General features: G+C 48.9%; 1 protein-coding gene across 3 annotated transcripts; it reads right to left on the bottom strand.

Moving 5' to 3' along the window:
• Positions 1–58: 58 nt before the first annotated feature.
• IDH2 (isocitrate dehydrogenase (NADP(+)) 2) lies at positions 59–16,028 on the bottom strand. Of its 3 annotated transcripts, none has more exons than XM_081547052.1 (11): positions 15,811–16,028; positions 7,647–7,738; positions 5,906–6,131; positions 5,316–5,517; positions 5,082–5,225; positions 4,093–4,229; positions 3,773–3,924; positions 1,497–1,609; positions 1,226–1,323; positions 1,059–1,151; positions 59–460 (listed from the first exon to the last, which is right to left on the bottom strand). In XM_081547052.1, the coding sequence occupies exons 3-11, from the start codon at positions 5,938–5,940 to the stop codon at positions 373–375; spliced, it is 1,062 nt and encodes a 353-aa protein (XP_081403178.1). In that variant the 5' UTR covers positions 5,941–6,131; positions 7,647–7,738; positions 15,811–16,028; the 3' UTR covers positions 59–372. The 3 variants fall into 3 exon arrangements, with proteins under 3 accessions (XP_081403178.1, XP_081403174.1, XP_081403177.1); XM_081547048.1 differs by having other exon boundaries at positions 1,497–1,631; positions 3,687–3,924; positions 5,316–5,476; positions 5,966–6,131; XM_081547051.1 differs by having other exon boundaries at positions 5,316–5,476; positions 5,966–6,131.
• Positions 16,029–27,507: the final 11,479 nt, after the last annotated feature.

Genomic DNA, 27,507 nt, shown 5'->3' with positions numbered 1-27,507 from the left:
ATCTGCCTCTTAAGCCCTGGCTGCTTCCTTCCCCTCAGGGACAAACACAGCAGACCTGTTTTGTGAAGAACTTTTTAGTAGCTAAATATGGCACCATGTGTTCCGAGGGCAATATAAATTACAGTATGCAAAACATACCACTGGCTGAGGTAAAACACACTGTTCCTGCCTCATGTCACCATGAGGGGAAACACACAGATCCTTTTAAAAACTTCTTGCTTATAAAAAAAATGTCCCCTAGAAAGGCCTCCTAACAGGGGCTAAGAGGCTCACCCTCCGCCGCGGAGCATGTCGGTCGGGGGGGCAGGGGGACCCCTGGCTGCCCGCTCGCCTCCGGCCCGGCCAGCTCGGCGCTGGCAGCAACCCTGGCCGCTACTTCTGGCCCAGAGCTTTGTCCAGGTTGTTCTTGATGGTGTCCAGGAAGTCTGAGGTGTTCAGGAAGTGCTCGTTCAGCTTCACGCTGTCAAGAGAGCACGTGCATGTGAGGGTGGCTCTGGCAGGGCACCCCCCCGCCCCCGGCCCCGTCCAGGACAGCATCCAGACAGTAGGTCTCTCATGCAGTTGTGGGGAGGGCTACAGGCCAGAGGCTACCTGGAGCCCACTGTCACGAGGCCACAACGGGACTTCCCTGGGGGTGCAGTGGTTAAGAATCTGCACTTCCACTGCAGGGGGCACAGGTTTGATCCCTGGTCGGGAAGCTAAGATCCCACATGCAGCATGGTGTGGGCAAAAAAAGGGGGGGGAGGGGGCCACAGCAAACTCAGCAGGAACCCAGCGAGGCCTGGCTTTGCTTTTCCAGGTAACAACAGGCAGCTCAGTACAAGCTCTTTTGAGAGAAGCCAGGAGATGGTTGCGGCAGGGGTTGGAAGGTTCTGAGCAGCTGGCCTAGGGATAGGGACCCATTCACTGGGCCTGGTGTGCGGAGGCTGGCCCCAGCCATCACTCAGGGCCATGGACCTGTCCTGTCCCCTGGCAGCCAAGCTGACTTAGGAAGAAACCTCTACGAGGGACCCTGAGCCCCCGGAAGCCCAGCCCTGCTTTGACCCCAGGCCACTCACTTGCTGAGGCCATGGATGCAGCCCGCCAGGTCCTTGGTCATGGCTCCGCTCTCCACCGTCTCGACACACACCTTCTCCAGGGTCTGGGCGAACCTGCAGGGCACAGGGCAGAGTGAGACCCTGACTGTATAGAGCCGGGGCCCAGAACCTGCCCAGAACCAACTCACCTGATGAGGTCCTGGTTCCCGTCCAACTTGCCCCGGTGCTCCAGGCCACGCGTCCAGGCAAAGATGCTGGCGATGGGGTTGGTGCTGGTCGGCCGGCCCTGGGGGAAGAGGTCGCAGGGGGATGAAGAGCCAAGCAGCCAATGAAAAGGCCCCTTGGACACAGCTGCCCTCCTCTAGACTGACAGAACCAGGCCCATGCTCCCAGCCCTCGGGGCCAGCAGGCTCGGGCTCCGGGGATAGAAGGGCTCGCAGCCACCGCCCTGGCACTCACCTTCTGGTGCTCCCGATAGTGGCGGGTGACTGTGCCATGAGCAGCCTCAGCCTCAATGGTCTTCCCATCCGGGCAGACCAGCACGGACGTCATCAGACCAAGGGAGCCAAAGCCTAGAGAGCAGGAAGACCCCCTCTCAGTGCCAGCACTTCTCCTCAGGCACTTGTGCTAGGTTTCCAGGGCCCAGGACAGGGCAGGTGGCACTCAGAGGTGGTTCTCATCCGCCTGCTGGCATACATCTGCATCCCCTACCTATAGATGCCCCAGAAGCTATGGCCCCCAGGGCACAAGACCCACCCCCCCACAAAGTTCTACCCACCCACCCTGACAGGTGACCAAGAGGCTCATTCAAGCAGGAAGAATAAAGCCTGTGGCCAGCTATTTTACAGTCCTCACTTCATCTGCTCTCTTGAGTATGTGCATGTTAGTCGCTCAGTCGTGTCCGATTCTTCTCAACCCCACGGACTATAGCCAGCCAGGCTCCTCTGTCCATGGAATTCTCCAGGCAAGAATACCGGAATGGGTTGCCATGCCCTCCTCCAGGGGATCTTGCCAACCCAGGTCTCCCAAATTGCAGGCAGAGTCTTTACTGTTTGGGCTACCCAGGAAGCTCTCTGCTCTTTTAGGCCACTTAAAAGTTTTACGATTTGGGTGGTCCAGTGGATAAAACTCAGCATTCCCAATGCAGAAGGTATAGGTTCGATCCCCGGTCAGGGAGCTAGATCCCACACGTCAAAACTAACAATCCCAAAGGGCAGCAACAAAGATCAAAGATCCCGTATGCCACAACAAACACCTGGCACAGTCAAATAAACAATAAATATTTAAAAATTTTAAAAAAGCTTTGTGATCTACTTCCAAATTTTTTCAAATCCAGATGTCAAAGTTTACTATGGTCAAGGTCTCCTGGGCTTCAAAAGCACCCCACGGCACCATAATAAGAACTGTAAATGCTCAAGAAAGAAAAAGTGGGCAACTTCTAGAGGGATTATTTGCCTAAGAATTTTTGCTGTTGGGGCAGAGGAAGGGGGATCCCTTCTCCATTTTCACCTGGGACCTTCACACTCACTAGTCCTTACACACTTCATGCCTTTCTCTTGTGTGCTGGGGCTTGTCATCCTTCCCTCCTAGATAGGAATTGTTCTAGTTAGAGGATCACACTGAACTTTTCAAAATAAAGTCAAAGGTTTTTATGAAGCACAGAGACTCTCTGCCTTTTCACTGCAGCCTGACGTGGGCTTCACTTTTTCCTTATGGGAGCCAGACCTTGCCCCCCGCCCTCCTCACAGAGCCTGGTTTCTCTTCCACTCCCTACGCATAGATGTTGCCTCTTCCCACTATCTTTCTTGCTCTCAGTCCCAACAAGATGAATGCATGTGTGCATGCTCAGTCGTAGCTGATTGTTTGCGACCCTATGAACTGTAGCCCACCAAGCTCCTCTGTCCATGGGATTCTCAGGCAAGAATACTGAAGTGAGTTGCCATTTCCTTCTCCAGAGGATCTTCTTGGACCAGGGATCGAACCCTCGTCTCCTGCATTGGTAGGCAGATTCTTTACCACTGAATCACCTGGGAAGCCCCTCGTTCCCATTACAACTGGGTTATTTCTTTCTGTTCCTCCCTGACAGCTTCACCCAGGCTTTCTGCTGCAACTCAGCTTGTCTTTTAGGATGCTCTAGGGCTGGGGGGTTTGCCATCACCCCCCAATATTCTCCTGTATCCAAAAGGTTTATTGTGCAAAACAAATTCTTTGCAATTTAAAGAGCATCTGGTTGTACTGGGTTGGCTAAAAACTTGGCCAAAGATGTTACAGAAAAACCTGAACAAACCTTTCGGTCAACCTAATACTTACTCCTGTCTTTCTACTAGAGCCAAACCCCAGGGATTGAACCGGTGTCTCTTGAGTCTCCTGCATAGACAGGAACATCTTCTGCGTGGATAGGCCCTTTCATGGATGAGAACAACCTCAGGGCTAACACGCCTGGCCTTTAGGATGTAAATTCCTGTGTCCTACTTCCTCTGGAACTACAGCCTTAGCAATACCCCAGTCCAAACATAACAGATGATCCTTCCTCACTCAGACACCAGAGAGCCCCTGTTCCATGTGTCTACAGCAGACCCTGCGATGAGCAGGCAAGCCCCAGTCCTGCTGCTCCACTGGAGCAGCTTCCTCCCAAAAGGATGTGCAAACCAGCGCCCCCACTCCCCACCCACCCTCTCTCCCAGCAAGGGAAAACCGACGGTCCATCCCCAGTCCCGGGGGGTAGGGGAGCATACCCTGGGCCAGGATGTCTGACTGCACGTCTCCGTCATAGTTCTTGCAGGCCCACACAAAGCCGCCCGAAGACTTGAGGACCTGAGCCACCATGTCATCAATGAGCCGGTGCTCGTACCAGATCTTATGTTTGTCGAACTCGGTCTTGTAGTGCCTGGGAGCAAAGGGGCTTGTGGTGGGGAGAGGGCAGGAGGCTGACAAGTTGGAGAATCCCTCCCTGAGCCTCAGAGCCGATATAGACACACTGGGACAGTCTCCCACGGTGGGTAAGGGCTGAGGGTCATGGACTCCCTGGGAAGCAGTAAAAGGGAGAAGCCATTACTTCTCAAAGATGGCCTGGAAGATGTCCTTGAAGCGCCCATCGTAGGCTTTCAGGATGGTGTTCTTGGTGCTCATGTAGAGTGGCCACTTCTTCTGGATGGCATACTGGAAGCAGCTGTGTGCAAAACCCGAGATGGACTGCAGGGAGAGAGAGATCCCTGGAGTGGTCCCCAGGGCAGGCCCATCCCTGGGAACAGCATTCCCCTCCCCTCACTCGACCCTCACACGCAGTCGGGTTTACCCAGCCCCTCTGGAGTGAGGATTCCATGGACAGAGGAGCCTGGCAGGAGACATGGGGAGTCAGACACGACTGAGCGACTAACACTTTCACTTTTTCTTTCCCTGGAGTGAGCATCTACTGTTGCTGCTGGCCCAGCACCCTACTCCCAATTTCTGGGAGGACGCAGACACCCAGCTTTACTTGGGAAAGCTACCACCTTCCCCAGTTCTGAAACCATATGGCTAGGGTGGGGCCATGCCCTCAGCCCACCTGCTTGTCTCTCCTGTGTCCCGGGCTTATCCAATCAGAGCCCTTCCTCCCCTGGGCCTTCATGATTGGCTGGGAGATGGCCATGTGACCCAGGCCATCTACTTTTGCTGGAACCAGGAGCCAAAAAGGCTCTTTTCTGCTAGGATAGCCAGGCTGGCAGGGATAAGCTCGGAGCCAGTGTGGGCCATTTCTTCACGGCCTAAGAATGAGGCCAACCACAGAGGAAAGGAAAGCCAAGAAATGGGGGTAGGGAGGGAAAGAAGCGCTTACCCAGTTTGCTGTAAACCAAGAGCTGACAACCAATATGCCCCAAGACGCACCCAAGAATGAGCACAGGATGCTAGGCATACCATAGGGCCCCCTGAACACACTTAAAGATGCATTTGCTCTCAGGCCTCAGACTTTCAGGCCACTGACACAGGAAGAGTCGGAACCATCAACCCGATGTGGCCAGACACAGAGACATAGGCAGGGGACAGAGCCCAGGAGCCACTGTTCACCTCGTCCGTGTTGTACATGCCCATGCCCACGCCACCAGCAGGAAAGTTGTACACATCCCATTCCTTAGGGCCGCTGCCGTCCTTCGGGGTGAAGACCACCTTGAATGTGCCAGCCCGGTCAACCACAAAGTCCGTGGCCTTGTACTGCAGAGATGAGAAGATGGCTCAGGCCCAGGGCTCCAGCTGGGGGTGGGGGTCCCAGGCCCTCAGAGCCCCACTCCCACTGGGGCCGACCTGGTCGCCATGGGCATGCCTGCCAATGGTGATGGGCTTGGTCCAGCCGGGGACGAGACGTGGGATGTTCTTACAGATGATGGGCTCCCGGAAGACAGTTCCCCCGAGGATGTTCCGGATGGTTCCATTGGGGCTCTTCCACATCTTCTTCAGCTTGAACTCTATGAGGACAAAGATGAAGTGTCCCCACTGCAGCCCCCACCTTCCGATCAGGATCTGAACCCTAAGCAAGAATGTAGCTAGAAGGGGGCTCCTAAAAACCACCGTGGGGAAGCAACAGAGTCAAGAGTGGCCATGGGAGCTCCTGAATCAGATTTCTTAGCTGTGCCACTTCAGGCAAGTGCCCATAAAACGAAACTGTTGATAAAACACCTGGCCTTTTGAGCTGTTGTGAGACTTAAATGCATGCTATAGGTAAAGTGCCCAGAACAGTGGCTGGCACATGGTAAGTGCTCTGTCGGCCGTTATCACTGCCACGTCACACTGGGACGGAGCTCAGTCTGATGAACCTGGCAACACACAGCCTCAGTCCAGACGCTGTGGTTCCAGTCCCACCCGCCAGGTTCAGCCTAAATTACTAAGACGGTGACCCTCTAACTCCTTGTCCCAACCCCCACCATCCCATCCACCCCACCCCCACCGCCTCGCACCTTCCACACGGGCTTCATCGGGGGTGATGGTGGCGCACTTCACAGCCACACTGTACTTCTGGGTGGCCAACGCGGAGTCGATGGTGACCTGATCATTGGTCTGGTCACGGTTCGGGAGCCCCAGGTCGAAATACTTGAGCTGGACATCCACGTGGGGCAGGATGAGCTAGAAACGGACGGCCGGGGCCAGGCATCAGCCCAGATTGACTGGGATTCAGGGGCACCTGGGGACACCCCATCCGGGAAGGGAAGAGGAAAGACCTCCGTAGGGCTGGCCAAAGCTGGCAGGAGGCTGGGACTCTGGAGAGAGGCTGGCAGCCCAGGCTGCAGCCCCTTGGAGGGCTCCTCCCCAGTGTGGACCACATAAAACACCACCAATCCCCCGTGGTGGCCCATCAACTCAGCCAAACCCCAACTCCAAGCGCATCTAGAGTTCTCTAAACAGTGAGTTCCCTCTCCTTCCCTATTCAGAAGTGGCGATTCTCAACCTTGTTCTTGGGGACAGACACACAAGCCGGGGGTCTTCACACGGACCATGTGTTCCCCCCGGCAGACCCAGCCCACAGAGACTCTGGAGAAGTCAAGCAGCCACCCTGGGAACCACCTGCCATGGTGGCTCAAACACATCACTCTCCCCAACAGACACCATGCCACAACTGACGATGACATCCCTGGACTGCTAAGGAAAGGTTCATGATGTGAACCCTGTCCATCTTTCACTCCCTCAAGGGAGTACATTGGAATGTAGGGGATCAAGACAACATACTCAACTGCACTTCAATAAAAAATAAATTAAAAACAAAAAGGAAACTCCTGAAGGATAAGTCAACCTGTGCTGGCTCCCTGAAAGGAGATAAATATTCAATCTGCAACACAGATTGAATTCCTCCGGGGTGTTTCTTGTACTTCCTATATCTGTATATATGTGTTAATTAATCTGAAGAGTAAAACAAAAGCTTGATTCAGCCCCCCCAAAAAAAGACACGATACATGATTAGGTTTGAATCTGCACACGTTCTTCAAAATGCTTTAACATTGGTACAAGACACAGATGGCTGAGGACCATCCCGTGCCTGATGTCGTAAGAGCCGTGAGGGACTCCCTGGATGCCCAGTGGTTAAGAATTCACTTTACAATGCAGGAGGCATGGGTCTGTTCCCTGGTTGGGGAACTAAGATCCCATATGACGCAGAGCAACTAAGTCCACGCGCCACAACTACTGAGCCTCCAACTATTGAGCTGAAGTCCATAGGCCGAAATGAAAAACCCCTCTATGATACAATGAAGACCTGACACAGCCAAATAAACAAGTATTTTAAAAAATAATAAGAGCAAGGACTCCCCCGGTGATCCAGTGGTTGAGAACCTGCCTTTCAATTCAGAGGACGTGGGTTCAATCCCTGGTCTGGGAAATAAGATCCTCCATGCTGTGGAGCTGAGCCTGAGAGCCACAGCTAAGACTCAATGCAGCCAAATAAATAAATAAATATTTAAAAAATAAATAAAATAATAAGGGCCATGAGTTGTCTGGACATGACAGAAGGGTGGGCGGAAGGAGACAAACAGGGTTGCTCCTGCCCACCAGGGTGATGGGTGAACCCCGGGGACCTGAAGCAGGTCTCAGGAGACGGGAGCTGGGACTAATCACTGAGCCTGGCCGGCCACTTTGAGAGGGAACTACCTTCTCCTTGATGAACTGCCAGATAATACGGGTCATCTCATCGCCGTCCATCTCCACCACTGGCTTCGCCACCTTGATTCTCTTGTCGGCATCTAGAACCAGACACAGGCACAGCATATCACAGCTGTGAGAAGAGGCTGGCGGGAGAGACTTCTCCTCCTGGCCAGACCCACCCTTCACTGGGCAGGGAGGAGTGTCAGCCAGGTCCCACTGCCCAGCGTTCACTCCCCCTCCTGCAGAAGCAGCAAGTGAATTATGTGCAGCCGGATGACTCACTCTCCAACGATGTGCAAACAGATTTTTTTTTTTTTTAATCTAAAAAGGAAGAAAAATGAGACCCAGGGAGCATGGCTTGTGTCAGGGTCAGGATAGATCCCAGGACCTTGGCTCAAGCATAGCCTCTGGATGCCCCTGTGGGCCAGATGGAGAGAAGCAGAAAGCAAACACAGGCTCCAAATATTTCATCCCCGAGGGAACAAGATGGAACACAGATGGCACTGCTCCAGCTCCTCCCAAGGTGCACTGGGGACTTTGGACCTTCAGCATGTCTGGTCTAAAGCAGGAGTGGCCCTGCAGAAACCTGTTGGACCTGTTGGGCTGTTGTAGAGCTAGCTTGCTTAATTTTCAGACACATCTTCTATGAGTTAATGTGATGAGAGCCAATCAATTTCTTTCAATGTACTTGTTCAGTCACTAAGTCTGTCCAACACATGGACCCCATGGACTGTTGCCTACCAGGCTCCTTTGTCCATGCATGGAATTCTCCAGGCAAGAATACTGGAGCAGGTTGCCATTTACTTCTCCAGAGGATCTTCCTGACCCAGGGATCAAACCCACGTCTCTTTCTTAGCAGGTGAAATCTTCACCGCTGAGCCACCAGGGGAAGACCTTTAAATGTACTAAAGCTACCATAATAAGAATCCCTAAGGAGAGGTCCATTTGGGGCCAGTCCTAAAGGTTTCAGCCTCAGCATGGGCTCCTCTCAAGCTCTGAGCTTCAGGCACAGCAGCCTGTGGACACCACACCTCAGTGGGGGAGTTCAATGTCAAGACCACAGCAGGCAGCCCTCCCAGCTGTGTATGCAAATGTCAAACCCTCAGAGACCACAGGGCTTGCCTATTTACAACCAGGTGTCAAGGGTAAATGGCCCTTCCTGAAACACCTCAACACAACAGTGCCTATCCTTAAAGAGTGAGGATGGAAAGAAAAACTGACTCAGGTGGTAAAGAATCCACCTGTCATGCAGGAGACCCGGGTTTCATCCCTGGGTTGGGAAGATCCCCTGGAGAAGAGAAAGGCAACCCACTCCAGTATTCTTGCCTGGAGAATCCCATGGACAGAGGAGCCTGGTGGGCTACAGTCCATGGGGTCACAAAGAGTTGGACGCGACTGAGCGACTAACCCTATCACTATCACCACTGAAAACAGAAAGACCAAGAGGCGTTATTATCAAAGTCAAGTGTCAGCCTCCCTCAAAGCAACTGCCCAAAGGAGCTGGGAACAGGGATGGGAGGTGTGAGCCACAGCAGCAGAGAGGCTCATTTTGCTTGTGGGGTGGGTCTTCTTGTTTGTTTGTGGCTCATTTTGTTTGTGGGGTGGGTCATTTTATAGTGGATCTTTTTTTTTTCTTTTTTTTTTTAATGCTGTTTGGTGACCAAGGCTTAAAAAATAGGCCCTTTCAATAATGACAACAAACCGGATTAATAAAGGGGCAAAGGACTTGAATAGCTATTTCTCAAAAACCCATCAATAAGCTCATAAAAATATGTTCAACATCACTAATCATTAGGGAAATGCAAACCAAAACCACAATGAGATACCACCTCACACCCCTTAAGATAGCTACTATCAAAACAAAAACAAAAGCCATAAAGTAACAAGTGTTGATGGGGATGTAAAAAAATTGGAACCCGTGTACATTGCTAGTGAGAATGTAAAATGGTGGAGCCACTATTCCTCAAAAAATTTTTTAAATAACTAAAAGCTAGCTCTCAAAAAGTTATCTGCATAACCACGTTCACAACAGAATTATTCGCAATAGCCAAGAGGTGGAAGCAACCCAAGTGTCCATCAACAGATGAATGGAGAAATAAAGTGTGATATGAACATTCAAGAGGAGACAAGAACCTTTTGGAAACTAATCCAGGATGTTTAAGAAAAAACGTTCTGCCAAAAAGTTAAACTATGTTCATGATTCTGAGTTTTTTCCAAAACTGGGCCCCACACCACCTAAACATGGATGTACTTGCTTTCAAACTAAAAAAGGAAGTGCTTCCAAGTTTCAGGGTTGGATCTGGCCCTACCTCAATAGCCTTTGCCCCTTGTTCTTTTGTTTCAAATTCCACAATGGTAAATTCCCTTTGGATCAGACTTACAATATGGTTTACTTATTTAAACAACATCACCACCTTTCCCAAATACTTATTTGTTTTTGAGAAGAAGATCTTTAATTTAAAAAGCTTCTCTATTGGAATGGATAAAGAAGATGTAGTACATATATGCAATGGAATATTACTCGACCATTAAAAAGAATGAAATAATGCCATTTGCAGCAACATGGATGTACCTAGAGAGTGTCATACTGCGTGAAGTAAGTCAGACAAAGAAAGAAAAATATCATATGACATCCCTTATATGTGAAATCTAAACAACACTGTCAATCAGCTATATCCCAATACAAAATAAAAAGTTAAAAAAAATAAAAAGTTTTTTTGTTATTTTATTTCTAATTACATGCATTATTACGTTTGGAAATTACAATGCAGCTAGTAACAGAGACTTACTTAACCCATTAAATCAAACTGCGGACCTCATAAGCTGTAACACTTACAACAATTCTCCATGAGTATATGACAAAGCCTTATATGCCTGCTCCTATGGAAACTTTTATGTATTACTCAAATACTTTTTCAACCCAGCTGTGACTAACATTTTTGGGAAATAACTCATAATAAATTAGAAACAATATTAAGCATGTAAGGATTTAATAACTGTATCACCTAAGCTTTTCACAATTCCTATACCTGACTCAGAAGGACAATAAATTTTAACCTGAATATTTTTTTAAATGTGCTATATATGGACAATGAAAGCCTATTCAGCCTTAAAAAGGAAGCAATGCTGACACATGCTAAACATGGAAAAAACTTGGGGACATTCTGCTAAGTGAAACAAGATAGTCACACAAAACACAAATATTGTCTGATTCTACTTACATGAGGTACCTAGAGTGGTCAGAATTATAGAAACAGAAAGTAGAATGGTGGTTACCAGGGGCTGGGGGGGAGGAAAGGAAGCAGAGTTGTTTAATGGGTACCTAGTTTCAGTTTTGCAACATGAAAAAGCTGTGGAGACTGCTGAACAAGGTGAATGTATTTTACCCCGCTGAACTGCACACATAAAAATGGTTAAGGTGGAAGATTTTGTTATGCAGTTTTACCACCATAAAAAGTAAGAAATTAAAAAATGTTTAATTTAAACCAGTTAAAAAACAACAACAGAAGATTATACATAAAAATCCAGTCTCTCTTAAAGAGTCACTTCATCCCACTGAGCCCTTGCTCGCCCACAGCAAGGCTGAAGGACAGGCTGATAGAGGTCAGCCTCTCCCTCCATCCCAGTCCTGCCACATGCCCAGAGCACCCTCAGGTTTGAAAGCTTGCCTATTGTTTAGCCACTATGGTGGAGACAACCCCACCGGCGGCCTCTCTCTGGGAGACAGGTGGTGACAGGTGACCTGAAATCCAAGTAACAGTCACCATAAAATCTTCAGATGACCTGCTGCACAAATACTGTCCTCTTGGGCTGAGTGTGGCATGGAATTACACCAGTCCCAAGAGGTCCGTTAGGCCAACTCCTAGCCCGGGAACATGGAGTAAGGATTTCAAAACCCAGCCCCGGTTTCAGGATCTACTTGCTGCTGCTCGAGTAAAGAGATCTAGCTTCAGGGCTAGAGGGCCCTCCCAAGACGGGCACCCCCTCGCCCCCCTCTGTCTATGTAACTGGTTTCACCACATTCCCACCCACGCTCCTGTCAGCAGAGAGACCTAGTAGAATGTGGGGCTGCTGCTGCTAAGTCGCTTCAGTCGTGTCCGACTCTGTGCGACCCCATAGACGGCAGCCCACCGGGAATGTGGGGGGAAGCCCCCAATTCCTGAGGATTTAAGAAGGCAGGGCAGCAATTCCGGAAGAGGCTCTAGCATTTTCTTTGGTGTCATCCTTCATGCCTCCCTTTCTCTCACATCCACGTCCAAACCATCATAAACATTCTACTGGCTCTTCCTACAGAATGAGCCCAGAAGCCAACCACCTTAATACTGCCACCAAGGTCCAAGCCACTCTCCTACCAGGTCCCTGATGCCAGCAACACTCCTGTTAAAATGTAAATCAAGTCACATTCCTTTCAAAGCCCTGCAAAGCCTCCTTTTTCACTCAGAAAAGGCCAAAATCCTCCAAAATGGCCTACAAGCTCCCCCCCACATCTCAACCTCCACAGCCTGACCTCACCTCCTATCATTTCCCATCACGCGCACTGAGCCAGCCTGACTTTCCGCTTCTCGAACAAGCATAGGTGCCCTCCTGCATCGTGGCGTTGGTGTCGGCATTCCCTCTTCCCCTGAACATTAAATGGCCTGTTTTCTTCATTCCCTCTTTCCCTCAGTACAGTAAGTCCCCTGTGTATGAACCTTCAAGATGCAAACTTTCAAAGACGCGAACACGCATCTAGTTCCAGCAAGGAACCAGAATCCACGCCACCAGCATCAGGCGTGAGTGACACTGCAGCTTGCCCTCCATCTCCTATTGCTGACGACCCTTCCGCTCTACCATCTCCCACCTCCAGTCAGTAACTCTTCTTGCCTGTTCACTCGATGCCAGTGCCTGTATGCCTGTGTTGTACTGTACTCCTGTATTTTCGAGGCACTGTTCTGTACGATTAAAAATGTTTTTCTTTATTTTTTTATGGACTATTTATGTGAAAAGTATTATAAACCTATTACAGTACAGTACTAAACAGTCCATTGTGTTAGCTGGGTACCTAAGTTAACTTTGTTGGACTTACAAATGGGTCTTAGGAACGTACTCTCCGAACAGAACTAGGTTGTATATAGGGGACTTACTATCCTTCATTCACTGGGGTCTTATCTGGCAGCCCTACTCAAACCTTCACCCATATCTTTCTCCCTTATTTGTTCTCCTTAGCTGTTGTCACCGTACATCACACTAGCCAACTTCTACCTTGTCTACTGTCCTTCCTCACATTAGAATTTAAGCTCCATAAGGGCAGAAATCTTTGTCCCTTATGCCCAGCTCTGCCCCCAGAGTGTCCCTGGCACAGTGCCTGGCACATAGTAGAAGCACAATATTTGCTGAAGTCCATGAATGAATGTCAAGCTACGGTCAATTCAGTCTGGTCAGGGCTGCCCTGTCATAACCTACTCTTTGGATAGAAAGTTACTCCATCCCCTCCCCCATCCCGGGATGCATTACCACACAGAGGCCGGTGAGTTCTCACCAAGAAATGGCACCAGACCATCATGAATGCACTTGGGTGGCATCTCTGCCAGGTAATGGGCTGGAGTAGCTCGAAATTTAACATGTGTTAATATTTGCCATCTGCTGGCATTTTACACAGGGGTTTACAGAAGTGTAAACTCCAGAGCAAGTCACAAGGCTGATTTCCAGTAATCAGAGAGCAATTTCCAACACCCCATCCTGGAATCAGTAAAAGAGGCCTCAACTGTCCATAAAGGATCTGGGGGGCAGGCCCCAGGCCCTTCCAGAAGCTTTTCTTCAAAACCTACAGGGCCTAAACATGACCACCCAAAACACCCCTGATGGGAGGATACGTGCATGCTAAGGAGCTTCCGTGTGTCCGACTCTTTGCAACCCTATGGACTCCAGGCGCCTCTGTCCATGGGATTCTCCAGGCAAGAATACTGGAGTGGGTTGCCATGCCCTCCTCCAGGGGATCTTGCCAACCCAGGGACTGAACCTGCATCTCGTATGTCTCCTGCATTGGCAAACGGTTTCTTTACCCCTAGCGCCAGGTCTGATGGGGTAACTATGGTCTTATCTGATGCAGCTGAAACAAGGCTCAGTGGAGAACACGTAAGAACACTACTGATAGGTCTGCACAACTTTGAACAATTGTTAAATAATTTCCTCTGAAATCTAAGAGGGCAAACAAGTCACCAAGATCTGAAGCAGGTCACAGAGATCTGAAAAGTTAAGGAACAGGGGGGTGAGGAAATTAAGAAGTTCCCAGGCTAGGAGCGGAGCGAAGGAAGGCCAGATAATGATCCCGCTGAGCAGCTGAGAAGAGCCCACCCTCACTTCCCCAAGCTAACTTATCAGAACCACCACCAGCAGTCGCAGGAGGCCTGTGAGTTGCAAAACTAGAAAGAGACACATGTGGGAATTACCCGGCAGCAAAAACACAGAGTATTTTAGCCAAAGCATATTCTTTTCTTGTCATCAAGGGGAATGCCGAGTATTCTGTCTCCAGCAGTGTTGCCAAGTAACAAGCTAGCAGAGGTCACAACTGTACAGTCGCATGCATGTCCAACTCAAACACCAGGCTTTCTCCTCATTAATAACCAAACCCCTCTTGGGGCTTCTGAAATGACCTGCCACTGGCTGCTCTTTTTATGTGTTACCAAAATTCAGGCCCCCAAAGGGGCTCTGTTTTCTTGTTTGTGTGGGTTGGTTTTTTTTTTACCATATGTGCAGAAGAAAAAATAAAAGGGAGAAGTGGAGAATGTATCTAACTGCTGCCATATTTTCCTGAAGGTGGTGCCATATGGGAAATTTTGTCTGGGGTCTGGGGACACGTGGAACCTTGAGGTGCAGGGCTGGCTCCTTAAAGACAAATTCCATGAGTATACAAAAACAGAAATGCCCCTTTCTCCTTGAAAGGAGAGGGAGGGTGCCGGGGCCCTTCTGGGTTCTGGTCGGCTGCTCCCACACTAGGTTAAAGATTACCTACTCCAGCAGTAAGACCAAGTTGCCTGAGCTCCACCCCCTTGTCCTCACTCCAAGGGGATGCTGGCCAGGTCAGGAGAGGGGTTTCCATGGCAACAGGCAGTAGCCGGGGTCAAGGGACCTACATTGTTCCCTGCCTTTTGCAGCCTGCGATGGAGAACCAGGGGGCAGACCAATGTCAGAGGGGCAAGCCTGCCTTGGTAATGGAAGTTCAGGCTACGTCCTGCTTATTATGCCCTGCTTATCAAGACTACCGTCGTTTCGGGACTTCCTTGGTGGTCCAGTGGCTAAGACTCCGTGTTCCAAATACAGGGGGCCCAAGTTCGATCCCGGATAAGGGAACTAGATCCCATATGCCGAAATGAAGACCTGGCACGGCCAAACAAAACAATGACTACTGCCTTCTCTCCGAAGCAGGGGACTAAGGGTACCACAGAAGTTATGACGCACGATTTGGGAAAGTGACATTTTGGCTCGGTTGCCAGGTCTCCTGGTCGGGTGAACTGGGCAGGGCCCAGGAGTGGCGCGGAAGCCGGCTAGCGAGAAGAGGCCGGTCAAGCCAAGGACAGGCCCCAGGATGGAGCTTCAAGTGCGCCGACAAGGAGAACGGGGGCGTCCAAACAAAGCGAAAATAAAAAGGACGCTCCTCCAGCTGTAGCCTAAAAGGCTCCAAAAATAGCTGACGAGCGCCTGACAGTGAGCAGGGATTACCTAGCGCCCAGGGTGAGAAGGAAGGGGAAGTGGCTGCCTCCTCCGTCCCCTCCTTTGTCTGATCAGGGACCGCGCCGCGACCCTCCCTCTCGCGGGGGAGCGGGCCAGGCGCTCCAGCACCCACTCGGTTGCTTTGTCTCCCTCCAGGAGCGCAGGGAGGGCAGGATACCCTCCAGGCCTGGGATACCCCCAGAACCCCCTGCGGGAAAATCTGGGGGCGCAGGGCTGCAAGGGCTGAGATCGCCCCGGGCCACTAGTTGCCACCTTTCTTCAAGTCCCCACCCCTGCGACCGGCACGGCCTGGAAGGTGGGGCAGGGGAGCAAGCCCCCGTCCGCCGGCTCTTTGTGTGCCCTACCCCGCCGTCCCCGGCCCGCGGGCGTCCCGGGTCGCGCTCGCTGGTCCCCTCCCGGAAGGCCGCCACGTCGCGGTGCCGGGCGCGCACCCCGCCCGGACCCTCCTCGTGGCACTCACAGTGGCGCCGCGGCTGCTCTTGTAAGTTGGGGGCTGTTAAGGCTGCTGGCGCCCAGGCCGACCCGGAGCCAGAGGCTCTGCAGAGCGAGCGTACGACCCGCAGGTAACCAGCCATCCCGAGCGGGTGGGAGGTCGGACTGGCGGATGAGCGAGCGAAGGAACCCGAGGAGGCGAGATCCGATCGCCGGCTGCTGCTAGCGGCTGCCTGGCGGCGGGCTGCGGAGGCCTGCGAAGCGCGGGGCTCTCAGGCAGGGCCGGGGCGGGGCCGCCGGAGCCGCCACCCTATTGGGCCTCGCCGGGAGGAGGCGGAGTCCGGCCCGGGGGACTCCTCCCCCGGCCCTGCACCAGCCGAGGCTCCGCCCCCGCACCCGGCGCGCGGTTCTCTGGGCACCGGAGGAGGCTCCGCTCCACTAGAGCGAGAGGCGAGTGAGACCGTGATCCCTCTACAGGTAAAGACCAGACTCTGGAACACGCTGAGACCGACTGGAGCCCGGGAGCAGGGGCTGGGAGCTGGAGGATTGGGGGAGCCGTTAGTGAGGAAAAACTCTCACTCCAGGATGCCCTATTTAAACCAGAGTGTCAATTGCTGACGCATCAGCTTAAGCCCAAAAAGGCAAATCTGAACAAACAACTGCATCCTTCGCATTGGCTGGGCTGAAATTTCCGGGCGCATTAACCAGTGTGGGTTCCGCGTTCTTGAACTAAGACCACGGCCACCTCGGGTCTTGTCGGATTCGCTCTCAGATCCTCCTACGCGTTAGGTAGACTGACCTGACTCAGGAACTGGAGTCCCACTGCTTCAGCAGGTCAAGCTGCTAGTCCTCGAAGTCATTCAGCGTAGCCAGAGTCTGTTCCCTCCCTTCCGAGAGGGGAACTGTAACAGTAACAGGGCTGCCAGAAGACTTGGGTGAAAAAACACATGTTAAAGCTTTGGGACACACCCTGTACAACCACTGATGCTTATCAGGCAGTACTCAGGCAGCCTGGCTAAATAATCTACCAGGCACGTTTTTGCCTGCTTTCATACAAAAGACAATACTGGTCGGTTCTGCCATAAACAACCAAAGTCTCAGCTGGGGCTGGGTTTTATTTAGAAACATCTGAGGCCAGCCCCCCACTTTCCCAGTTACACCAGCTCCTTCCAGTGCTAGCCGCCTCTTTCTGCCCTGTGTTCCCAGCTCTCCCCTTCATTGCCTCAGAGTCAACATTGCCAGATGGAGCTGGGCCAGCAAAGTGACCTTGAATTACTGACTTCAAAGCTTCCTTCTCCCTGTCTCAGCCAGGCGGAGCTACTGCTTTGGCCCAGAGATCTAGTAGATTGGGCCCAAAAGGGGGTGTTTGGGGGCCCCCCAAAGTCTAAGGCCTTATTCAGAGGCCTGACCTTGAGCCAGCATGTCCCAGAATAACCCATCATCCCTTTCATTTTGTTGCCAGTTCTCTTGCTCAAAACTCAAGTAGAAAAAAGAAACCCACAAGCAGAGACCATGGAAGCCTCTGGTATTTGGCTTTCATGCCATCCTAGTATCATCAGGTACAAAGACCTCACTGTTTATACCTATGGACTGGGAGAATGACCTCCCCCCCAGCCTCCTTTTGGCCCAAAAGATCAGATGCTGTTATGTACAACTTACCTGTACTGTCACTTCTGAAATGGTTATAAAGAAATTGCTGTCCACATATTGTTTCTTTATATTGTGGACCAAGGTATCGGAGGCCTGGCAAGAGGCAATACTAGAGCCTCAGCGTATTCCAGAGTCTGGCTCTTACCTGTAGAGGGATCAGGCTGGGAACACATGGGTCCTTTGCAAGCACAGCAGCAGCCCAGGATGGTCAAGGCAAAATCTTCAGATTAAACTGCTCTCACTGCCCCGCCTCCCAGGGCTCCAGCTCCATGGCAGCCTTGTCCATCCAGTATCCATTTGGTGAGGCAATTGGTGTCAGCTCCATTGGTTCAGAGAGGTTAAGACACTTGCTCAAAAACACACATTGGGAAGTAGCAGAACTCTGGTTCATACACAGGAAAGTGAAGTGTCAGTCATGTCCAACTCTTTGTGTCCCTGAGGGTAAAGACTGAGTGACATGCATTTTCTTTGCTAGGCTCCTCTGTCCATGAGATTCTCCAGGGAAGAATACTGGAGTGGGTAGCCATTCCTTCCCAGGGATCAAACCTGGGTTTCCCACATTCCAGGTAGCTGCTTTACTGTTTGAGCCACCAGGGAAGCCAGTTCATATCCATATACCTGGCTAATAGTCCATCATTCTTTTAAGGAAAAAGAGGAGGAACCAGAGTCCCTATTTATTACACTTGTTTGGAATTCTTGGTGGTGATAACTCCTGGCCCTGAAGCCACCTCAGAGAAAGATGATGTTTCAAGGAAAGGTGCTTAGATCCTCCAGTTTGGGGTCAGCAGAATTGGAAACTCCCACCCTTGCACATTTTTAGTCAAACTTCAACTAAGTTATTGAGTCTAGGTCATGTGCAAATTCCCTGTTCAGTTCAGTTTAGTCACTCAGTTGTGTCCAACTCTTTGCAACCCCATGGACTGCAGCACGCCAGGCCTCCCTGTCCATCACCAATTCCCGGAGTCTACTCAAACTCATGTCCATTGAGTCAGTGATGCCATCCAACCATCTCATCCTCTGTCGTCCCCTTCTCCCGCCTTCAATCTTTCCCAGCATCAGGGTCTTTTCAAATGAGTCAGTTCTTCGCATCAGGTGGCCAAAGTATTAGAGTTTCAGCTTCAGCATCAGTCCTTCCAATGAACATCCAGGACTGATCTCCTTTAGGATGGACTGGTTGGATCTCTTTGCAGTCCAAGGGACTCTCAAGAGTCTTTTCCAATACCACAGTTCAAAAACATCAATTCTTCAGTGCTCAGCTTTCTTTTTAGTCCAACTCTCACATTCATACATGACTACTGGAAAAACCGTAACCTTGACTAGAGGGACCTTTGTTGGCAAAGTAATGTCTCTGCTTTTTAATATGCTGTTTAGATTGGTCATAACTTTCCTTCCAAGGTGTAAGCGTCTTTTAATTTCATGGCTGCAATCACCATCTGCAGTGATTTTGGAGCCTAAAAAAATAAAGTCTGCCACTGTTTCCACTGTTTCCCCATCTATTTGCCATGAAATGATGGGACCGGATGCCATGATCTTAATTTTATGAATGTTGAGCTTTAAGTCAACTTTTTCACTTTCTGCCATAAGGGTGGTGTTATCTGCATATCTGAGGTTATTGATATTTCTCCTGGCAATCTTGATTCAAGCTTGTGCTTCATCCAACCTGGCATTTCTCATGATGTACTCTGCATATGAGTTAAATAAGCAGGGTGACAATATACAGCCTTGACGTACTCCTTTTTGTATTTGGAAGCAGTCTATTGTTCCACGTCCAGTTCTTACTGTTGCTTCCTGATCTGCATACAGATTTCTCAAGAGGCAGGTCAGGTGGTCTGGTATTCCCTTCTCTTTCAGAATTTTCCACATTTTATTGTGATCCACACAGTCAAAGGCTTTGGCATAGTCAATAAAGCAGACATAGATGTTTTTCTAGAACTCTCTTGCTTTTTCGATGATCCAACAGATGTTGTCAATTTGATCTCTGGTTCCTCTGCCTTTTCTAAAACCAGCTTGAACATTTGGGAGTTCACTGTAAAGCTAGTAGAGCATTACTTTACTAGCATGTGAGATGAGTGCAATTGTGCGGTAGCTTGAGCATTCTTTGGTATTGCCTTTCTTTGGAATTGGAATGAAAACTGACCTTTTCCAGTCCTGTGGCCACTGCTGAGTTTTCCAAATTTGCAGGCATATTGAGTGCAGCACTTTCACAGCATCATCTTTTAGGATTTGAAATAGCTCAACTGGAATTCCATCACCCCTACTAGCTTTGTTCCTAGTGATGCTTCCACATTCCAGGATGTCTGGCTCTAGGTGAGTGATCACACCACCGTGATTATCTGGGTTGTGAAGATCTTTTTTATACAGTTCTTCTGTGTATTCTTGCCACCTCTTCTTAATATCTTCTGCTTCTGTTGGGTCCATACCATTTCTGTCCTTTATTGAGCCCGTCTTTGCATGAAATGTTCCGTTGGTATCTCTAATTTTCTTGAAGAGATCTCTAGTCTTTCCCATTCTATTGTTTTCCTCTATTTCTTTGCACTGATCACTGAGAAAGGCTTTCTTATCTCTCCTTGCTATTCTCCACAGTTCCCTGTGGAGGCACAAAAATGCATATCACTCAGTCTATACCCTTAGGAAGCCACAAATCAAGCACAAACCAAACATAACAGGCAAGTGTCCCAAGAGGAGATTAGATGACACATCGGGCATCTGGCAAAGAGAAAACCACCTCTGATGGAGGAGACCCTGGTGAGATCAGGGCAGAAACACCCATCACGTGTGTTCTCACCTATCTTTAAGACATGGGAGGGGGTTCTCTGGTGGCTCAGTAGTAAAGAACCTTCCTGCCAATGCAGGAGACACCAGTTCTATCCCTGGTCTAGGAGGATCCCATAAGCCGCAGAGCAACTAAGCCCTTGTGCCACAACTACTGATCCTGTACTCTAGAGCCCGGGAACAGAAACTACTGAGCCCACTTGTAGCAACTACTGAAGCCCACATGCCCTAGAGCCCATGCTCTGCAACAAGAGAAGCCACTGCAATGAGAAGCCCAGGCACTACAACTACAGAGTAGCCCATGCTCTCTGCAACTAGGGAAAAGCCCACGCACCAACAAAGACCCATCACAGTCAAAATAAACAGATAAATTAAAAAGAAAAAAAAGACAGGGGAGGAAGCTGACCAGGCAGACAAGGAGAGTGAGGGCCTTGCATTTCTTCCAGGTGGACACTCCAGGGGTTTTGTTTCACCCTATGTTTGTTTCATGTTCTGTTTGTCAGCAGGGAGTAACATCTGGGAACATCTGGCCCAGCAGTGAGGGGATGTCAGAGAGTAGGGGATCAGGCCTGGGGAAGGGAGGCCGGGGTTCCTGAACCAGAGACAGGCCTGACACAGGGTCCAGGCAGGACCCTCAAGAAGGAGCAAGACGGTATAGGCGGTGTAGAGATGGCATCTGCAGGAATTGCAGCTCGCTAGATGGGGGAGGAGGCACAGTGACTCAGACTTCCATCGCTGGCACTTCGGGAATGGTGATGCCATTATTAGAAGTCAGAAAATGGGAAGGGGGAGGGTTGCGGGGGAGGTGTTGATAGCAGAGCTATTTATGGTCATCTCTAAAGTGATTTCCCTGCCAGTAGTCTGTGCTCCCTCCCCCTCCCATCTGCCCTTCCCGCCAGCCACTTCCAGCCTTGTCATCCTGAAGCACAGGCCTGAGCAGTCACTCCACTCAAATTAGGGAAGTAGCTCTCCACCGCCTGATACAATAAAATCTGAAGAGCTTATAGCAATTCATAACCTTCACTTACCTCTCCACCCTTCTCTTCTACTATTCCCTCTCCACACAAACCCTAGATTTAGCCATTCCCCTAAGTAGTCCTTGACTCTGAGCAGTTGCACTGTCCCTTCCTTCCATCAGGTGGATTCTTTCCACCTCTGCCACCACCACCAACACCACCACCCCCCCAACAGTCAGACCCAACTCATCCTTGTTGGCCAAGTACAAGTTCAACTTCTCAAGCCTGCACTGTCCCTTGGGGATAAGGGGGAGGGGCACAATATTCATTTACACTAGAATCGTAGTGAAAGATAAACAGACCCCTCCCTCCTAAAAAAAGAATGCGAACTACTACTCTGATTTTAGCTTTGTAAAATAAATCTATGGACAGTAACAGGCGGAGTCCAGAAACAAATTTGGAAGATTTTAAAACACTAATTTCATGAAATTTTCTCTTAGGTTACCTAAGTTAATCCTCAAAACTCCTAATAAAGCCAGAGATCCAAAGTTGGAGGAAGGTGAAATGATTGAAAGGCATTAAAAAGAACCAGAGGCTTCATTACTCTATTGGTAACAGAGTCCCAGAGCATAAACTTTTCTCCCTGTTTGTAGAAATCTTTTGTTATAATTCTCTCATTGACTGTTCAAGTCTGAGCCTCAGTTTCTTCGACTGCAAATGGGGATAATAAACAATACCTACTCCTAGCAGTTATAGGTGGTTTAGTCACTAAGTCCTGTCCGACTTAGCATGCGACCCCATGGACTGTAGCCCTCCCAGCTCCTCTGTCCAGGGGCTATACCAGGCAAGAATACTGGAGTGGGTTGCCATTTCCTTCTCCAGGGAATCTTCCTGACCCAAGGATTGAACCCGGGTCTCCTGCATTGCAGGCTGTCTCCTGCATTGTAGGCAGATTCTTAAGATTAAATAAATTCATGCAGATAAAACGCTTAGAATGGGAACTTCCCTGCTGGTCCAGAGGCTGAGACTCCTTACTCCCAATGCAGGGGGCCCAGGTTTAGTCCCTGGTGAGGGAATTGGATCCCACATACTGCAACTTAAAAAAAGAGAGAGAAAGAAAAGATCCCACATGCCGCAACTAAAGATCTCGAGTACTGCAACTAAAACCCGGCGCAGCTGAATAAATAAATGAACAAATAAGAAAGAATGAAGTAGATATTTGCTGATATAGAAAAATGCATTGTGACATATTAAGTGAAAATAGAAAGTTGCAGATAAATATCCTATTTTAGGGCTTCCCAGGTGGTACTGGAGGAAAAGGGGACGACAGAGGATGAGATGGTTGGATGGCATCACCGACTCAATGGACATGAGTTTGAGCAAACTCTGAGAGTTGGTGATGTGTTCATCAACAGGGAGGCCTGGCGTGCTGCAGTCCATGGGGTCGCAAAGAGTCAGACACGACTGAGCAACTGAACTGAACTGAGGTGGTACTGGTTCAATCCCTGGGTTGGGAAGATCCCCTGGAGTAGGGTACAGCAACCCACTCCAGTATTCTTACCTGGTATATCCCATGGACAGAGGAGCCTGACAGGCTACAACTAAAGTGACTTAGCGTGCACACATGCATCCTATCTTAACATATATACATATATAGGAAAAATTAGAGGCACAGATACCAAAGACGGTGTGGCAGAGGGGTATAGTCAGAGACTCTCGATTTTTACTTTCTACAGTTCTATAGGGGTTGATAGTTACATAACAAGAAAATAGGAAACCAGAAAAAGAACAATCAAGATATCTATAGATAGGGCTTCCCTGGTGGTCCAGGGGCCATGCAGGGAAGGCACCATCCATCTCTGTTCTTGGGAAGATCCCACAGGCTGCAGAGCAGCTAAGCCAGGCCGCCTAGAGCCTGTGCTCCACAACAATAGAAGCCCCACACTAGAGAAAGCCTGTTCATGGCTCCCAAGACCCAGCACAGCCCAAATAAATAAATAATAAATAAATTGTTAAAAAAAAAAAAGATATCTATGGATATAGATAATTAGATTCTTTTTAATTTTGAAACAAATTGTCACAGTAGTTTATGTGCTGTGCAGAGTGTCTCTTCTCCCATCGCTGTTCACTCTGGCAGCTTTCTTTAAATTGAAGCTTTTCCTCCATCCTTGGGGGAAAGCAAAGGGTTAAAGGGGCTAGGAGAGGGAAATAGGAAGTGAGGTAAGGGAAAGTGGGGCGAGTGCCGCTCCAGGGTACAGCTGCGGTGCCCGGCTGGGCACGCACACATACACACACACACACACACACACACACACACACACACAGAGGCACACACGCACCCACACAACCACACACCCACACACCACGCCCGCTCCCCCCCTCCTCCCCGCCTCCCCTGCGGATCTGACTCTGACTGGAAGCTACCAGCTCAGGTGCTGGGCTCTTCCTGGGGTCACCCGAGGAGGAAAGATCAGAGCTCAGTGAATGTAAAGTTAGATGGAGGTTAGGACAAGATGGTGCAACCTAGCAGCAACCAACGGTTCTCAGGGTGTGGTCCGCGGACCATGAGGAAGGGGGGGACCACGAGATCTAAATTATGATCATAATAGTAAGTCAGTTACCTTGCTCACTGTGCTGACATTTGCCCAAAAGATGCAGAAGCAACGGTGAGGATAACTGCTTACAACTTAGCCTGAGTCATGACAGAGGCACCAAACTGGTGATTTTATTGCTCACCACCATGCACTCTTTTTTTTTTTTTTAAGTCCATTAATAAGATCTTAATAAAACAGTAAAAATTATTTGATTAGATCATAACTCTTGGGTATACATCTTTCTAATATCCTATATTATATATATATATATATATATGTATATAATACAAATGGAAATACATACAAAGCACTTGTGCTGCAAACCCATGTAAGATGGTTGTCTCCTGGAGAAGAACTTAGAAAGAACTGGAGTGCTTTATTTAAGTTGTGACCTGTACCAGCTACTTTCTTCACAGAACATCATTTTAACTGGAAAGAGCAACTGATAGAGAAGCCATTCAGACACAGGTATCTGCCAGATATTTTCTCAAAAATGAATGAAATGAACCAGTCACTTCAAGAAAATAGCTTATAGTGTCTGTTACCAATGATTTTTTTAAACTGGAGCAATGGATTTGAATGTGAGAGGTCTGAATGTAACAGAGGAGAAAAGCACATTTGTGTGGTTTCAGATTCTGCATTGCAATTAACCTTTGAGAAAGTATCACTCATACATTTTGTTATAGTAAGTGAATACCCTGGGTCAGGTCTTACACAGTCTCAACGACTGGCAAACCAGGATTGGGCAGTGGCCCAAACTGGGATGCCCCCTAAAAGAGGCCACTGGGGACTCCACCCAGCTCAGCCCACGCAGGTCACGGAGCGCCTGGTGCTTGCAATGCCTACTGTGGTGGGAAGCACCACCCCGCAGCCCCCCAGGCCCAGATTGTGGTGCAGATCTGGTACATGGACAAGTCCCAGGATGACCTGAGGTATCCCCGTGGCCTGGAGCCCAGTCTGCAGCAGCTGTGCCAGTTTGGAGTCCTTTACTAGAAGTTGAGATATGAGAATGATCCAGAATTAGAAAAAAATAATAAAGAGAAACTACTTCTAGATAGACATAATAACCATACACAAAAATAAACTTCTAGATTATGAAGAAAAGGTTAAGATGTTTTGGGACTTCCCTGGTGGTCAAGTTTTTAAGATTCTTTGCTCCCAGCCCAGGGGGCCTGGGTTCAACCCCTGGTTAGGGAACTAGATCCTGTATGCTACAACTAAGAGCCTACCTGCCACAACTAAGACCCTGCATAGCCAAATAGATTTAAACTAAATTAAAAGCCAAATAAATTAAAAGTCTACTTTTCAATACATTCAAAAATATTGGGGGAAAAAAAAGATGTTTTTCTGGGAGCATTTGCACTAGGATGTAAAATTTGCTACAGTTTGGATGGCAGTGGATACTATTATGAAAGAGATAAAGAGGTATCATGGATTCAGATGGGGACTACAAGCCATGAAATTAAAAGATGCTTGCTCCTTGGAAAGAAAGCTATACAAACCTAGACAGTGTATTAAAAAAGCAGAGACATCATTTTGCTGACAAAGGTCTATATAGTCAAAGCTGTGGTTTTTTCCACAAGTCATTTACAGATGTGAGAGTTGAACCACAAAGAAAGCTGAGTGCTGAAGATTTGATGCTTCTGAATTGTGGTGCTGAAGACGCTTGAGAGTCCCTTGGACTGCAAGGAGGTCAAACCAGTCAATCTTACAGGAAATCAAGCCTGAATATTCATTCAGGAAGGCCTGATGCTGAAGCTGAAGCTCCAATACTTTGGCCACTGGATGAGAAGAATTGACTCATTGGAAAAGATCCTCATGCCTGAAAAGATTGAAGGCAAAATAAAAAAGGGATGGCAGAGAATCATATGGTTAGATTGCATCATGGACTCAATGGACATGAATTTGAGCAAACTCCAGGAGACAGTGGAGGACACAGAAGCCTGTCGAGAGGCAATCCATGGGATCGAAAAGCATCGGACGCGACTTAGCAACCGAACAACAACAACATGGGTTCAGATTTTTATGAAGAAAGGAAAGGTGATAACGCTTCTTGTAGGAGGTTATCACCGCTTCACACTGGATGAAAAGAACTGTGTAACAGCTGTGTGAATGTTTGTGGGAGAACCAGTGTGGACTGCATACAGCCACTCAGCTGACCATTTCCATGCTCAAGGACATGAAACTTTTGGCATAGACAGCAAGAAGTGCTTTCTGGGTCCTATTACATTCCTTGTAAAGATCCTAAACGTGATAACTGAGCAGAAAATCATTGTCTCTTTGCTTTTATATTATAGATTCGAAGCTAGGTTATCTCCTTTGCAGATTATTTGATCAGAATATTTTCTGACCCACAGCTGTGGCAATGTGAACAAATCACAGTCATTGGCCCTAACTTGATCAAGATCAATGGTTCAGACATGTGTTCAATTTTAACTGAAATGAAAGTTTTATCTGCTGAACTATAAATGCTTACATGCTTTATCTGGACATGATTTTCAGACTTTAAGCCAGGTATCAGTCAATGCCATGCCTGCCTTATAAGAAAGTTGTGGTATGGCACAGAGCTCACAAAACAGTTGAAATTTCCTGAGAGATAGGAGTTTCCTTCATAGGTAATCCTTTTTGAGCATCTCAGGTCCACTGAGACAGAATCTCCTGTGCTCAGGACCCCTTTGGACCTCACCCTATGTACCTCTTCATCTGGCTATTTATCTGAGGCCTTTATACATCCTTTATAATAAATTGAGACATGTGAATCAACATTTCCTGAGTTTTGTGAGTTGTCCTAGGAAATTATGGGGTCCAAGGAAGGGGTCATGTAAATCCCCAGTTTTTAGCGGGTGAGTCAGAAATGCAACTGTCCCTGGTTGGTGATAAGCACCAGTGTTGCAGATCTGAGCTCTTAATCTGTAGAATCTAATGCTTTCTGCAAGTAGATAGTGTCAGAATTAGTTAAACTGTAGGACTTTCAGTCCTGCTGCATTGCTCAGTGTAGAAAAACAGACTAGAGATGTAGGTAGGTAATAGTAGGTAATAGATGTAATAGTAGGTAACACAACTAACTACATATAGGACACTTTGTTTTCCCCCCAGAATTATACCTTGGAGTGGGGAGTGGAAGGGCTTCCCAAGTGGCGCTAGTGGTAAAGAATCCATCTGCCAATGCAGGAGACGCAAGGGACGTGGGTTCAATCCCTGGGATCGGGAAGATCCCCTGAAGGAGGGCATGGAAACCCACTCCAGGATTCTTGCCTGAAGAATCCCGTGGACAGAGGAGCCTGGCGGGCTATAGTCAGTGGGGTCGCAAGGAGTGGGACACAGCTGAGCACAGCACAGAGAGGGGGATGGGAGGGGGAAGAGCGCTCACATTAGGGGCACACTCTCAGTTGCTTATGCTACTTACCACTTTCTCATTCAAAGCAAATCTTAAAAACAAAAAGCCACTCGTGCCTGGTCTCCCTTCCTGTGGCACTGAACCCTCAAGTTCCACAGACTCCTGCTGGCTTGTCTAACCCTGTGTGCTGCTTGTCTAACCCTCTCATCTCTCTCTTTTTGTTTTCTTGGCCATTCTGCGAGGCATGTGGAACTTTCTGGACCAGGGATTAATCCCGTGCCCCCTGCAGTGGAAGCACAGAGTCTTAACCACTGGACCACTCCTCTTATACTTTTAAAATTCATGTGTAACTCCTGTGGGAGATAATAGTTGTAAACAGCTTTAATTAAATTGTACTTATAAAAAACCTTTTATTC

This window comes from Giraffa tippelskirchi, chromosome 12 (assembly GCF_054371585.1).
Source record: "Giraffa tippelskirchi isolate mGirTip1 chromosome 12, T2T-mGirTip1v1.2.pri, whole genome shotgun sequence".
NCBI lineage: Eukaryota > Metazoa > Chordata > Mammalia > Artiodactyla > Giraffidae > Giraffa > Giraffa tippelskirchi.
This window is presented reverse-complemented; position numbering and strand designations above follow the sequence as displayed.